We start from the raw sequence: 15,469 nt of genomic DNA, 5'->3' as shown, positions 1-15,469 counted from the left end.
CGATTTTTAGGTCAATGGTACTTGGAAGAATAATAGTTTGACACAAACTAGATAGGCCAAAGGGTCTGTTTCTGTGCTGTAGTGTTCTATGGTTCTAAACAATTCCCACAAAGACACTTAGACTTTACAATGTTTAAAAAATAGGATTCTCATTACCACCCCACACAGTAGTTATAAATGCTCATTTCAACTTTAGGCAGATTTCAATTCATAACAATTGTCAGGCCTACAAAGAGTGAATTGTATTCAACTTGAAATAACTATTTAAAACTTCTGAGAAACAATTGAAATAAAATGTGGGCACTGAACATATAGAGGAGGTATTCTGAAAGGTGACTGAGGCTTAATTGAAAGTGCCTTTGTAATAAGGAAATGGAGTAATAGGTCTAGTGAGAAGTTTCCATTGTAGAATTTAGACTGCTTAACAGCAGTTATCATCAGTGATGAAGGTCAGGGAGGATCTGCATGAAAATCTAATTTGAGAAGTCGAGCTCTGGTGGGAGATGAAGTGCTGAATGCAGTTAGAGATCGTAAGCGGCAAACAAATAATAGAATTTAAATAAACAGTATTTGGGATGAGCAGGACAAGGTGAAGGATAAGATTTAGACAGCAGGTTTGAGATTAATAATCAAGAGACATTAAATATAAGAATTTGGATTTGTATAGAATCTTTTTGATTTAATGAATCCTAGATGGCATGAGAAAAAATTTGCTATAAAGTTAGTCCAATTTAGCTTCAAATTATGCAGTTCTCTTTGTATTACAGATCAAATAGGTAGGATTTGTGTAAAATGGCTTATCCAAAATTTGACATCCTGGCCAGTGCACCATGAAATCTGAAATGAATTGAAGACTTTTTTTTAAAAAAACGGATATATGGATTTGGGATGACGGAGAGGAAAGGAAGTCCAGAGTGGCTAGTAATAATTATTTTTAGAGTTTCATCAACTAGTGTGAGGATATTTGTAATATCTGGCAGTGAGGCAAGCTGAATATATAATTGTAGATAATTTGGAGCAACATTTGTATAGGCAGAGACAGGCTGTAAAACGTGTAAAGTGGAACCTCGTGTGATGTATCTTAAAGATCTGTGTTTAGTGTAGTTTATAAAGCTCTCTTAGGTCTGCAATATCTCTGCTCACTTTTAGAAGTCATAGTTTTTGGTCCGACCTTTTTTAAAGACTGACTAAAATTTCAATTGCTTTTATGTCCTTGTTAAAGTTGAAATTTAGTTCTGATCCAGAGCAAGAAATCTTGCATCTGATGTTTCTTTCATTGTGGGCTAAAATTCCATTCAGTATTTTGGTTTTTTTTGATTTGTTAAACCATAATGTTCCAGTTGTAATCATTAAGTTGGAGTACAACCTATGAGAGTTAACTTTCATCTAACCTGAGAGTCTGCAGTTTTGAAAGCCATTTCATACCATGTTAAAACAAAGTATATTTTATCAGTAAGTTTCTTTTTCTAATCATCCTCTTGTCCCCATTTTCTATCTCTCCACCCTCCCTAATCTCTCAAAAAAAATCCAATGAGCATCATCCAATAGGCATTTAGTATAAATGCTTAAAATTGTATTGTTTTGTTTCAGGCCATTCTATGGTTTTCACGAGAAAGAAAAGCAATTCATGAAGATATACCTGTACAATCCTTTGATGGTTAAAAGGTACAGTGATACAATAAAGGTTTAACTAGTTTTTTTTTAAACTGTGAGCAATGAACTTGGTTTCAGTCCATTCAGCAATGAAATGTTAAAGAAACCAGTATAACTTTTCCTTCAGAAGTCTGGTATTTTACTCACCACTTGGTTTTTGAAAAAAATTTATTCTTGCTTGAATAGAATCAAATACAGTACACCAATTTAAGAACTAAAGGAGGAAGTTGTCCCATGTAGATATGATGTACTGGTATGATTATTATAGTAATTTATGTCCGTTCTGTTTATAAAAAATATTTTAAGTAGAGTGGAATTCTTAATTTTTACTGAAATTTGGCCTTTGAGATCAGGGTTATGTTTTTTAATAGCAGAAACTCCATTGGAATATTTTAGGTCCCTTTCCATAATTCTTGAAAGTCATCTTTTTGCTTCTGCTTTCATTAACTTCAGCTACTGAGAGAATCTTGATCAATGAGCAGAAGCTTAGAACATTACAGCACAGAAACAGGCCACTTCGGCCCTTCTAGTCTGTGCCGAACCATTTTTCTGCCTATTCCAACTGACCTGCACCCCTTCCATAGCCCTGCACGCCTCTCTCATCCAGGTACCTGAACAAATTCTTCTTAAATGTTAAAACTGAGCCCACATTCACCACTTCAGCTGACAGCTCATTCCACACTGTACATGTAGAAGTTCCCCCTGATGTTCCCCCCTAAATCTTTTCCCTTGCGCCTTTAACCCATATCCTCTGGTTTGTATCTCACCTACCTTCAGCTGAAAATGCCAACCTATATTTACTCTGTATATCCCCCTCATAATTTTAAATACCTCTGTCAAATCTCCTCTCATTCTTCTATGTTCCAAGTAATAAAGTCCAAACCTATTTAACCTTTCCCTGTAACTCAGTTCCTGAAGTCCTGGCAACATCCTAGAAAATCTTCTCTGTACTCTTTCGATCTTATTGATATTTTTCCTGTAGTTAGGTAACTAAAACTGTCCACAATACTCCAAATTTGGCCTCCCAATATCTTGTACATCTTTAGCATTACATCCCTACTCCTTTACTCAATACTTAGATTTATGAAGGCCAATATGCCAAAAGCTCCCTTTACAACACTATCCAACTGTGATGCCACTTTCGGGGAATTATGTATCTGTATTCCCAGATCCCTCTGTTCTACTGCACTCCTCAGTGACCTACCATTTACCTTGTATGTCCTTTCTTGGTTGAAAATGCAACACCTCAACACTAATATACCTGTAGAAACCCTTATGATTTTCCTTTACATTATCTGCCATATCAACTTCATGTCTTCTTCTAGCCTTACTGATTCTTTCTTGAGTTTTTTCTCCTCAAGTACCTCATTTGCTCCATGTTGCCTATACCTGCTATACACTTCTCTTCTTCAAAACTAAATCCCCAATATCCCTCGAAAACCAAGGTTCCCTATGCCTGCTAATTTTGCCTTTAATCCTGACAGAAACCTGTAAACTCAGCACTCTCAAAATTTCACCTTTGAAGATCTTCCATTTATCTCTTACATCCTTGCCCAAAAACAACTTATCCCAATTCATGCATTCTAGATCCTTTCTTGTTTCCTCAAAATTGGCCCTTTTCCAAATTAGAATCTCAACCTGAGACCCAGATCTATCCTTCTCCATAATAAACTTGAAACTGATGTCATTCTGATCACTGGACCCAAAATTTTCCCCTACACATTCTTCTATCACCTGTCCTGTCTGATTCCCTAATAGGAGATCCAGTATTGCACTCTCTCTAGTTGATACCTCTAGATATCAATTTAGGAATCTTTTCTGAACACATTTAACAAACTCCAAGCCATGCAGCCCTTTTACAGAATGGGTGTCCCAGTCAATATGTGGGAAGTTAAAAGTCTCCTACTATCACAACCTTAAGATTCCTCCAACTGTCTGCTAGCTTTATAGATTTACTCCTCCAATTCTCATTGACTATTGGGAGGTCTATAATACAACTCCATGAATGTGGTCATTCCCTTCCTGTTCCTCAGCTCTACCCATATTGCCTCAGCAAACGATCCCTCTAGTTTGTCCTGCCTGAGCACAGCAGTGATATTTTTCCTGACAAGCAATGCCACTCCTCCCCCTTACATCGCCCTGTTCTATCGCGTTTGAAGCAACGGAAGCCTGGCACATTGAACTGCCAGTTCGGCCCCCTCCTGCAACCAAGTTCCACTAACGACCACAATGTCATATTGCATGTGCCAATCCACACTCTAAGCTTGTCTGCCTTCCCTACAATCCTTCATGCATTGAACTAGATGCACTCAAGAACATTTGCACCACTTATAACCTATTGACTTCTAATGTTACATGCAGTTTTCACATTGTCTTTTCCCTCCTCCACTCCTCTATCTGCTCTGTCATTCTGATTCCCATCCCTCTGCAAATTTAGTTTAAACCTTCTGGAGCAGCAAGAGCAAACCTTCTTCTTGTAAAGATATCAGTCCCCCTCCTGTCGGAATAGGTCCCATCTTCCCTGGAAGAGAGCTCAATGATCCAGAAACATGAAGGCTTTCCTCCTACACCATTCCTTTAGCAAAGTATTATCTGCCTATTTCTAACCTCACTGGCACATAGCGTGGATAGCAGTTCTGAGATCAACCCTGAAGATCCTGTCCTTTAACCTAGCACATAACTCCCTGAACTCTCCTTGCAGGACCTCCTCACTTTTCCTACCCACATCATTGGTCCCTATGTGGACCACAACATTGAGGTGCTCACCCTCCCTCTTGAGAATGTTGTGAACTCGATATGAGATATCTCAGACCTTGGCACCAGGGAAGCAACATACCATCTAGATCCCCTATCTGTTAAGGAATCTGTTATCACTACAGCTCACTTTGTTTCCTCTCTTCCCTTCTTAACCACAGGACTAGACTCAGTGCCAGAGATCTGATTGCCATGGCTTTTCCCTGGTAGGTCATTCCCTCACAGCAGAATCCAAAATGATTTGCTTGTTATTGAGGGGAATGACCACAGAGACGCCATGCACTGCCTGCCTTTTCGCTTTCCCTCTCTTGACTGTCACCCATCTACCCTCCTCCTGCCCCTAGGTGTGATAGCATCCCTGTAACTCCTATCTATTCCCCTTTCTGCCTCCCGAATGGTCCAGAGTTCATCCAACTCCAGCTCCAAATCTTTAACTCAGTTTGTCACGAGCTGCACCTGGATGCACTTCTCACAGATGAAGTTGTTGGGCTTCCCTGATAACCTACATTGTGCAAGGAGCATTCTCCTGCCTTGTCTACCGTTCTCACTGTTTATGACTAGAGGGAAAAAAAGTGTGTCTAAAACCTGCTCTTACCTATGCCTACCACCTGAATCCTTTTTGTTCCTCAAAGAGGGTGGCCCTTTCTTACTTCAACTTCTGCATGTCTACCTCAGCCCCTACTCACCAATGCCTCTTGAGCCAAAAACCTTTCCACACAGACCACTCCCTCAATGACCACTCCATTACACAGTCCCTCACTTTTATAGTGATGTTTGGGTCACCCGACCGTGATTGCCCTTCAACTGTTGAACTTGATTGTCCAATCAAGTATTTTCCAATGTCATCTTGCTACTGACTCTTAATGTGAAAGCACAACATGGTCTTCAATTTACAAATAGGGGAAAGCCACTTTGTTTATTAGCATTTCTTTTAATCTACTAGCCAAATCTCTTCTTTCCCATTCATTTAATTTTGTGACTCCTTCAGCCATCACTTTCTCAAAGTTCAAAGAATAAATTGTGCTAACTTTTCCCTTTGGTGTTTTTTAGATATAATCTCCTGTAGTTAATAACTAACAGATAGAGACGTTGCATTTCTTCAGAATTGTTAACTCTAAATATATAAACAATTTCCACTGAGGAGAACAAAATGTTCTGCAGTTTTTTTTTGTAGTCTGTTGTGCGTGAAAGATTGACAGATAATCATGGGAGTTATTAGGATATGTGACTATACAATCATAATGGTAGGTTTTAAGGATCATTTTGAGGAAGTAAATGTGAGATCTTGCAGATACTAGAATCTGGAGCATAAAACAAACGATTGAAGGAACACATCACTTAGATTTAGCCAGTATTAAAAGGGAGGGGGGTAAGACTGGAGCCAGTAGGTGATAAGTAGACCAAGAAGTTGAAGGATGATGGGCAGATGGAGCCAAGTGGGGGAGAGAGAGTAGTAATGGATAGACAGTGGTTTAAGTGATGTTTGGAATCAGTACTAAAGGCTCAATTGCTAATGGTAAGGCATAGTAGGGGAATGCACAAGGCAAGAGTTGGAGTAAGGCAGAGGTGATAGCTGGAGTCGTGAAATAAGTTTTTTTAAAAAGTGAGCAGAGTGAGTATTTTGGAAACTCCTGAAATAACATGGCAGTGGTAAGGGATTATGTATAGGTTTGTCAGTGGTGGATAAATGTTGAAGAATATTTGGCAGCTGTCAAATCCTGTGGCAGATTGATAATGGTGAAGAGTTCCAGTCTTAGTTGATAAAACTGGAGAGGATTAAAGAGATGAGACATTGAATTGCTTATTGTCACATGTACCAAAATGCAGTGAAAAACTTTGTTTTGCATGGTATCCAAGCAAGTCCATTCATAAGAATAGCAGGTAGCACAATAATAAATGAAAAGAGCTGGGTGTGGTATTATAGTACATCAGTGAGCAGGGTAATCTGTGACAAGGTGAGACAAACCAAGATAAAACAAAACAGAAATGAGCCATCAAGAGATTTCATGTTGAAAATGTTTTATTGCTACCTATGACTTAAGATGGCTGCACAGGCACATGATGTCCAGCTTGGTACAACTTGAAAAGAGTAAAGATTTGGAAGAGCTATAGTTTATGCAGTGACTTTGACAAGTTGGTCCACTGTGTTGTGGCATCCTACATAAACCTACTTCACAATGATCTCGTTCTTCCTTAACTCACACCCGTAACCTTCTATTTTTCATGTGCCTATCTCAGAGTCTTTTGAATGTCACTATTGTATCCACCTCCACCACCAACCCTAGTGGTGCATTCTAGGCACTCACCACTCTCTTTGTTTAAAAAAAAACTGACATCTTTCGTCTCCCATAAACTTTCCTCTCCATTCACCTTAAACAAATGTCCTCTGGTATTTGCTGTTGCCACCCAGGAAAAAAGGTGCTGTCTGTCCATCTTGTGTATTGCCTCTCATAATCTTGTATATCTATTAAATCATTCTTCATCACTCCAAAAAAGGAAAGCCCGAGGTCAGTCAACCTTGTTTCATAAGATATATTCTCCAATCCAAAAAAACATCCTGGTAAATCTCCTCTGCACCTTCTCTATAGCTTCTACATCCTTCCTGAATGAGGTGACCAGACTGAATGCAATACTCCAAGAGCTGCAACATTGCCTTATGGCTCTTCAACTCAGTACCCCAACTATTGTAGGGAAGCACATCTTGCAACTCTTTAACCATCCTATCAACCTCTCATCAATTTGTGTGACAATCTTGAGGAATCAATGGACTGGATCCCCTTGTTCCTCTACACTGCTAAGAACCCAGTTATTATCCACATAGTTGTCTGGAAGAATAATGAAATGGTCAAGTCTGGAGCTGGCACAAGCAAGAGGTAGATGTGGAGAAGAACAGAGCTGTATGCAGGAACATCAGCAAATCTTGACTTAAGATTATTGTTAAACAGGTCATTGATGTTTTGAACAGTCTGGTTTAGACTTGAGGCAGTAGAGAGATGATTAAGGAAAAAGAGTGATTCTTGGATACATGACTTCAGTGATCTCGATGTTTAATTGGGGGAAATTGTAGCTCATCCATATTTAGATGTTGGAAAAACATTCACAGTAAAATGTTTGCTGAAGAAAACCAGTTTGTCTGAGAACTGTAACCTAATGTGACATCTTGTGATACTGCTGAGGAACACCATGTGGATAAAGAACATAGTATCTGAAGAGAGAAATTTGGGGATTTTACAGGTTGCACTAGGAAGAGAGGCAATCAAAGTTCACCAGACCATGGTGGGGTAGAGAGGAGTGCATCTAAGTGGGAATAATTTCCATGGAATGGCTATTGAGCATTAGAGTATGATGTTGTCAGCTTTGAATGTCGGGAGCTGGACTTTGCAACAAGAGCAGTTTAAATTCAAGTGGAGCTGCAATTGACTGGAGTCTGAGCTACAGATAGAGCCTGCAGCATAATAAAAAGAGGAGAAGCTCAAGCAGAGCGGCCAATGTGTGAGTGGCCCAAGTAAGGGTGGGACTTTGAGGGCTTTGGTTAACCATATAACCACTTACAGCACAGAACAGGCCAGTTCGGCCCTACTAGTCCATGCTGTAACAAATCCCCACCCTCCTAGTCCCACTGACCAGCACCCGGTCCATACCCCTCCAGTCCTCTCCTATCCATGTAACTATCCAGTCTTTCCTTAAATGTAACCAATGATCCCGCCTCAACCACGTCTGTCGGAAGCTCATTCCACATCCCTACCACCCTTTGCGTAAAGAAATTTCCCCTCATGTTCCCCTTATAATTTTCCCCCTTCAATCTTAAACCATGCCCTCTAGTTTGAATCTCCCCCCACTCTTAATTGAAAAAGCCTGTCCACGTTTACTTTGTCTGTCCCTTTTAAAATCTTAAATACCTCTATCAAGTCCCCTCTCAATCTTCTGCGCTTCAGAGAAAAAAGCCCCAGTCTGCACAACCTTTCCCTGTAACTCAAACCTTGAAATCCTGTGAACATTCTCGTGAACCTTCTCTGCACTCTCTCTATTTTGTTTATATCTTTCCTATAATTTGGTGACCAAAACTGTACACAGTACTCCAAATTTGGCCTTGTACAATTTCATCATAACCTCCCTACTCTTGAATTCAATGCTCCGATTTATGAAGGCCAACATTCCAAATGCCTTCTTCACCACACCATCTACCTGAGTATCACGAGGTTTCAATGAGCAGAGGCTGAGAGAATATGGTGAGATGGTGCAGGAGTTGAGTTGAGATAAGGACACGTTTTTCTAACTAGTTCCTCTTTAAAATATAGTGGGAATGGCAACCAGGGCAGGGACATGCTCCTCTTGCAGAATGTGGATAGTCAGGGAAGCCAAATAGTATCCCTGATGACTTTATCTACAAAAAGTGCACCCAACTGCAGCTCCTGACAGACCGTGTTGGGGAATTGGAGCTGCAGTTGGATGCACTCCGGATCATTCGGGAGAGTGAGGGGGTGATAGACAGAAGTTACAGAGGTGCAATCACACTTAGGAGACAGGTAGCTGGGTAACAGTCAGGAGAGGAAAAGGCAGGCAGTGCCAGGTAGCCCTTGTGGCCATTCCCCTCAGCCACAAGTATACCCATTTGATACTGCTGGGGTGGGGGGGAGGGGGGTGGAGGTGTGCAGAATGATCTATCTGGATCAGGCTCAGAGCCTCAAAAGGGAAAGGTAAAGTAATAGTCATTGGAGACTCGATAATTGGGAACAGATGGGGGATTTTGCTGCTGCAAAAGAGACTTGAGAATAATGTGTTGCCTCCTGGGTCCAAGATGTCTCAGAGTGGGTGCAGAATAAGGGGAGGGTGATCAGCCAGAGGTCGTGGTACCAATGGCATAGGCTAGAGTGGGGGAGAGATCCTGCTAAGTATTCTTAGGAAGTTAAGAAAGAGGCTGAAGAGCAAGACCTCCAAGGTAATAATCTTTGGATTACTCCCAGTGCCATGAGCTAGGGAAGGTCAGAATAGGAAGATAGTGCAGACAAACGTGTGGCTGAAGAGATGGGGCAGGGTTTCAAGTTCTTGGATCATTGGAACCATTTTTCTGGGGAAGGGGTATCCTATACAAGTGGAACAGGTTGTACCTGAACTCGAGAAGAACCAATATCCTGGTAGGAAGATTTGCTAATGCTGTTGGGGGCGGTTTAAGCTAGATTCACAGGGGGGTGGGAACCAAAGTGAAGAAGTTAGATTGCAGGTGCAGCAGGTTATTAAGAAGGCAAATGGAATGTTGGCCTTCATCGCTAGAGGAATTGAATTCAGGAGTAGGGAGGTAATGTTGCAACTGTATAAGGTACTGGTGAGACCGCACCTGGAGTACTGTGTCCAGTTCTGGTCTCCATATTTGAGGAAGGATATACTGGCTTTGGAGACGGTCCACAGGAGGTTTACTAGGTTGATCCCTGGGATGAAGGGGTTGACACGATGAAAGATTAAATCGTCTAGGATTGTATTCGCTTGAGTTCAGAAGATTGAGAGGAGATCTTATAGAAACCTATAGGATTATGAAGGGTTTGGATAGGATAGATGTAGGAAGGTTTTTTTAGCTGGCCGGGGAAACTAAAACGAGAGGACAGTCTCAAGATTCGGGGGAGTAGATTTAGGACAGAGATGAGGAAAAATAGTTTTTCCCAGAGAGTAGTGAATGTTTGGAATTCTCTAACCAGGGAAGTGGTTGAGGCTGCCTCATTAAACATATTTAAAATTTGGTTAGATAAATTTTTACATGATAGAGGAATTAGGGGATATGGGGAGAAGGCAGGTAGGTGGAGTTAGGTCATAAATTAGATCAGCCATGATCGTATTGAATGGCAGAGCAGGCTCGATGGGCCATTTTTGGCCTACTCCTGTTCCTACTTCCTATGTTCCTATGTAAGCAGAGGAAGAGGTGGTTGGCACACAAGTAGGGATGGCTGGTAGGGAGTTTGTGGGGAAGGACAGTCAAATAGGGCAAAATTGCAGCCAGGGGTATGCATTCCAATGCAACAGGGACTAAGAGTCAGATGTGACAAATAAAGGGCTAAAGTTTTTGTATTTAAATGAACACAGCATAAGAAATGAAGTGGATGACCTTATAGTACCGCTACAGATTGGCAGGTCAGATGTGATCATCATGTAGTCGTGGCTAAAGGAAGGATGTCATTGGAAGCTCTATGTCCGAGGATACACCGTGTATCAAAATGATAGGCAGGTAAGCAGAGGAAGTGGTGTGGTTCTGTTGGTAAGGAACAATATTCTTCTTTGGCTTGGCTTCGCGGACGAAGATTTATGGAGGGGGTAAAAAGTCCACGTCAGCTGCAGGCTCGTTTGTGGCTGACAAGTCCGATGCGGGACAGGCAGACACGGTTGCAGCGGTTGCAGGGGAAAATTGGTTGGTTGGGGTTGGGTGTTGGGTTTTTCCTCCTTTGCCTTTTGTCAGTGAGGTGGGCCCTGCGGTCTTCTTCAAAGGAGGTTGCTGCCCGCCAAACTGTGAGGCGCCAAGATGCACGGTTTGAGGCGTTATCAGCCCACTGGCGGTGGTCAATGTGGCAGGCACCAAGAGATTTCTTTAGGCAGTCCTTGTACCTTTTCTTTGGTGCACCTCTGTCACGGTGGCCAGTGGAGAGCTCGCCATATAACACGATCTTGGGAAGGCGATGGTCCTCCATTCTGGAGACGTGACCCATCCAGCGCAGCTGGATCTTCAGCAGCGTGGACTCGATGCTGTCAACCTCTGCCATCTCGAGTACTTCGACGTTAGGGATGAAAGCGCTCCAATGGATGTTGAGGATGGAGCGGAGACAACGCTGGTGGAAGCGTTAATTCATTAGAAAAAGGTGACATTGTATCAGAAGATGTAGAATCATTGTGGGTTGAGTTACAAAATGGCAAGGATAAAAATACACTAGGCTGTTATATGCAGCCCTTCAAATGGTAGCTGGAATGTGGACAACAAATTGTAATTGCAGGTAGAAAAGGTGTGTCAGAAGGGAAATGTTATTGTAGATATGGGGGATTTAAAATACAAGTGGATTGGGAAAACCAGATTGGGACTGGATCTCAAAAGAGAGAATTTGTAGAAAGCCTTTGAGATTGTTTTTGAGTGGCTTGTTGATGAGCCTACAAGGGGATCAGCTATACTGAATTGGGTGTTGTGTAATGCACCAGAGGTGATTAGAAAGCTTAGAGTAAAGGAACCATGAGGGGCAGTAATCACAGTATGACTGAATTTAATTTGAGATTTAACAAGGAGAAACTAAAGTCAGATGCGTTGGTATTTCAATGGAATAAAATAAATTATAGTGGTATGAGAGAGGAACTGGCCAAAGTAGATTGGAAGGGGGTACTAGATTTCAGATTTATTATCAGAATACATACATGACATCACATAGAACCCTGAGATTCCTTTTTCCTGTGGGTGCGGTAGAATTACCCCTAATTGCTAATGTAAAAATGAACTCTAAACAGCATAAACAAATAAAAGAACTTTAAACAGATAAATGTAAACAAACTGTGCAATACAGAGAGAACAAAGAAAATCAATCAATAAAGTGCACAAGTAAGAGTCCTTAAATGAGTCTCTGATTGAGTTTTGTTGTGTAGTCTGATGGTGGGGGGGTACCAGCTGTTACTGAACCTGCGAGTTTTGTGGCACCTACACCTCTTTCCTGATGGCAGCCGCGAGAACAGAGCTTGTGCTAGGTGGTGTGGATCTTTGATGATTGTTGCTGCCCTCCGATGTTCTCAATAGTGGAGAGGGTTTTACCTGTAATGTCCTGGGCTTTGCCCACTACCTTTAGGAGGGCTTTTGGAGGATATTGGTGTTCCCAAACCAGATCATGGTGCAACTGGCTAGCAGGGTAGTAGGGAAGATATCAGAGCACCGATGGATGGAGTTTTTGCAAGAAATTGGGAATGTGTGAAATAAATACATATCAAAAAAGAGGAAATATTCAAATGAAAAAGTGTCACTAGTGATGTCAAAGTCAACATGAGGTAAAAGAGGGGGTATACAAGGAAGCAAAAATTAATGGGAAGATAGAGGAATGGGATTTTTTTTAAACTTACAGAAGGTAAGAAAAAGCTCAAGGAGAAAAAAAAATGACTACGAAAGTAGGCTCACAAATAATATCAGAGGATATAAAAAGCTTCTTCATACATTAAGTATAAAAGAGAAGTGAGTGTAGATATAGGACCACTAGAAAATGATGCTGGAGAAATAATAATGGGAGATTGAAATGGCAGAGGAACTAAATTAGTTTTCACTGTGGAAGATGCGAGTAATGTCCAGATGTTGAAGGGTATCAGGGAAGGAAAGTTTAAAGGATTTTCTTCAGCCAGAAGGTGGTCTGTGGAATTTTTTGGCACAGGCTGTTGTGGAGACCAGATCATTGGGCGTATTTAGACAGAGATTGATATGGTAAGTTCTTGTTTAGCCAGGGCAACAAAGGTTGGGCAGTGGGGCTGAGTGGAAAAATGCATCAGCTTATGATGAAATGGTGGGGCTGACTCAATGGGCTAAATAGCCTATTTCTGCTCCTTTGTTTAATAAAAATTGCAGGTGGGCATAGCAATGATAGAACTATTATGGCCGGAAAGATTTAAACGTAGATGCAGGACAAATGACTTATAATTTTGGACCTGATTGCATTTGTATGGTAATATTAGATGTGGAATCCAGAAAGTAAAGTTAGCTGGCTTTCAGGACTTGGATCAAATCGCCATATCTATTGAGATAAAACCCTCCTTTTCCTTTTTTTACTTCTTGATCAAATCTCCTTCCTTACCATTTTTTTTCTACACCCTATCTTATTTTTTATAATGGAAGATGCACAGAACTTGTTTTCTTGGTGATATCCACACAAATTTTAATCAATACTTTGAAGTTTCTCAACTTGTAAAATTTACTTTTATTTAACTTTTTCTTTGAGGCATGAGTTGACATGAGAGTTGGTTGCAGAGGTGATGCACTCTAAATTATTTCTGGATAATTTTTAATATTTTTAAAGTTTACAGAACCAAGGCTTACATGACATTATTTAATATTGCAAATTAAGCCAATAGGTCATAATTGGGTTACATTTTTAGAACCAGTCCTGCCAGTGAATTCATCATTTCTTGTGCAAAATGGGTGCCAGTTACTTACACAGAGTTTCAACTGCATAACTGTATAAATGTTGCTATGGCAGTTCTAATCTGATAAACTAGGGGTTTAAGTTATGTGGGAAGCGCCTTCTCTGTATGTGTTTTATCAGTATTTTAAGTTAACAGGATTGGGGGAAAATGGCATTTGTGTCTAGATTGATGCGCTGGCTTGTTTTATTTTGATATGAAGAGTTTAGTATTTATAAGAAGTGAGATGCAATGAAATATTAAGTGCATGTTAATCAGTTTGCAATTAAAGACTATGATTTTCTTTTATTTGTCTTTTTAGAGTTTGTGAATTGTTGCAAGGCGGAGCTGTTATGAATAAATCCTACCAGCCATATGAAGCTCATTTACCCTATCTTCTGCAACTTTTCATTGACCATAATCTGTATGGGATGAACCTTATTCACCTTGCAGCAGTCAAATTCAGAAAAACCAGAAGGAAAAGTAAGTTGTGATGGGATTTGGAAAACAAGCTATATTTTGGAGAGGGTGAAATCAGATCTATAACATCAACTCGTACCTCTGTCTGGCCATGACTCCACTCTCATTTCCATCTTGCTCCTGTCACATAGCTGTCAGCCAATCATAGTCTGCTTTGACTTCCTCAAGTTTTACAAGCAGGCATGTCTGGATAGACCCATTCTATAAGCCTGTTCTTGTTCCATAAAACTTGTTCCTACTTTAACTCTAACTTTAGACTGTTCAAATATCTTCTCCTGTCCAGTCTCTAACAGCTTACATCCATGACATCTCAACCACTTTGATGGTTTCTAGTTTCCTGGTTTAAAATGAGCTCTTTCACTATGGACATCCAATGTCTCTACCCCTCTATCCCCAACTTTGCTTGAACAGTTTCTTTACATTGAATATTTTATTTTTAATTTTCAATAAATATTTTCACATAATCTTTAAACTTTTATACACATTAAATATCTACAAAATTAAAAATCCCTCACCCAGAAATTTCACATGTCATCAGAGCTCTCATTTTTCATAATTCTTTTTCGGGGATGTCACATCATCACATACATTGAAGGGTCAAATTTATAATTGGACCCCTACATAATTTAAATACGGTGGCCATATCTTTAGAATGTGTCATATTTATTCTTTAAGTTGTAAGTAATTTTCTCCATGGGTATACAACTACAGAACTCTGTGGCCCATCGAGCAATAAGAAGAGGAGAATCGAATTTCCAAATGATTGCTATACATTTCTTGGCCACAGCCAGAGCTACTTTAACAAAGCAAATTTGAAATTTAGTCAGTTTGTAGCTCATGTCCATAACATTGCCCAGAAAGTATAGCTCTGGGTCGCATGGGAAAGTCACTCCTGTTACTCTTGTTAGTGTTTCAGCAATATCATATCAGAATGGTCTTACCTTTGGACACGACCAGGTAAAATCTAAAAAAGGTTCCAATTTGAATGCCACATCTGAAGCATATTTCAGATTTTGTTTTATGTAGTTTTTGTGTGTGAGATATAATTAATGAAAAAAAAATATTGAATCAGTCCATAATCTCGCATTGATTGTTGATGTCATACCATCCAAACACCAATTAGACCAACAACATTCCTCTGATATTATAACACCCAGGTCAGACTCCCATCTCTCTCTCTCTCTCTCTCGACCTTTGTAGGCCCATCGTAGCACTTTTGCCTTGGAGAACAAAATACATCCTGGTTATAAATTTAGATGTATTTCCCAGCCTAAGCATCCCTTCCACTTCATTACCTCAATGGGACCCCATCTTTCTTGCAAGAAGGATGTTAATTCAAGAAAGCAGTAAAGGGTTCCATTTGACAAGTCATATTTCTGTTTTAGTTGTTCAAAGGACATAAGTAGCCCTTCCTCATAACAATCTTCAATATGCTTAATTCCTTTCTCATACCAAGTATTTAGAGTTT

At 40.3% G+C, this 15,469-nt stretch overlaps 1 protein-coding gene across 2 annotated transcripts in view; it reads left to right on the top strand.

The window, feature by feature from the left end:
• rev3l (REV3 like, DNA directed polymerase zeta catalytic subunit) overlaps window positions 1–15,469 on the top strand; it is a 262,433-nt gene that overhangs the window by 107,574 nt on the left and 139,390 nt on the right. The window contains exons 3-4 of one of the 2 annotated variants that reach the window (XM_069887629.1): window positions 1,591–1,665; window positions 13,844–14,004. In XM_069887629.1, the coding sequence (XP_069743730.1) occupies window positions 1,591–1,665; window positions 13,844–14,004 (236 nt within the window). Of the gene's footprint in view, window positions 1–1,590; window positions 1,666–10,548; window positions 10,622–13,843; window positions 14,005–15,469 lie in introns of those variants that run through there. The other variant, XM_069887630.1, reaches the window with a different exon arrangement.

The sequence above is a fragment of the Narcine bancroftii genome, chromosome 6 (genome assembly GCF_036971445.1).
Source record: "Narcine bancroftii isolate sNarBan1 chromosome 6, sNarBan1.hap1, whole genome shotgun sequence".
Classification (NCBI taxonomy): Eukaryota; Metazoa; Chordata; class Chondrichthyes; order Torpediniformes; family Narcinidae; genus Narcine; species Narcine bancroftii.
The sequence above is the reverse complement of the archived record's forward strand: the minus strand, read 5'-3'. Positions and strand labels throughout refer to the sequence as shown.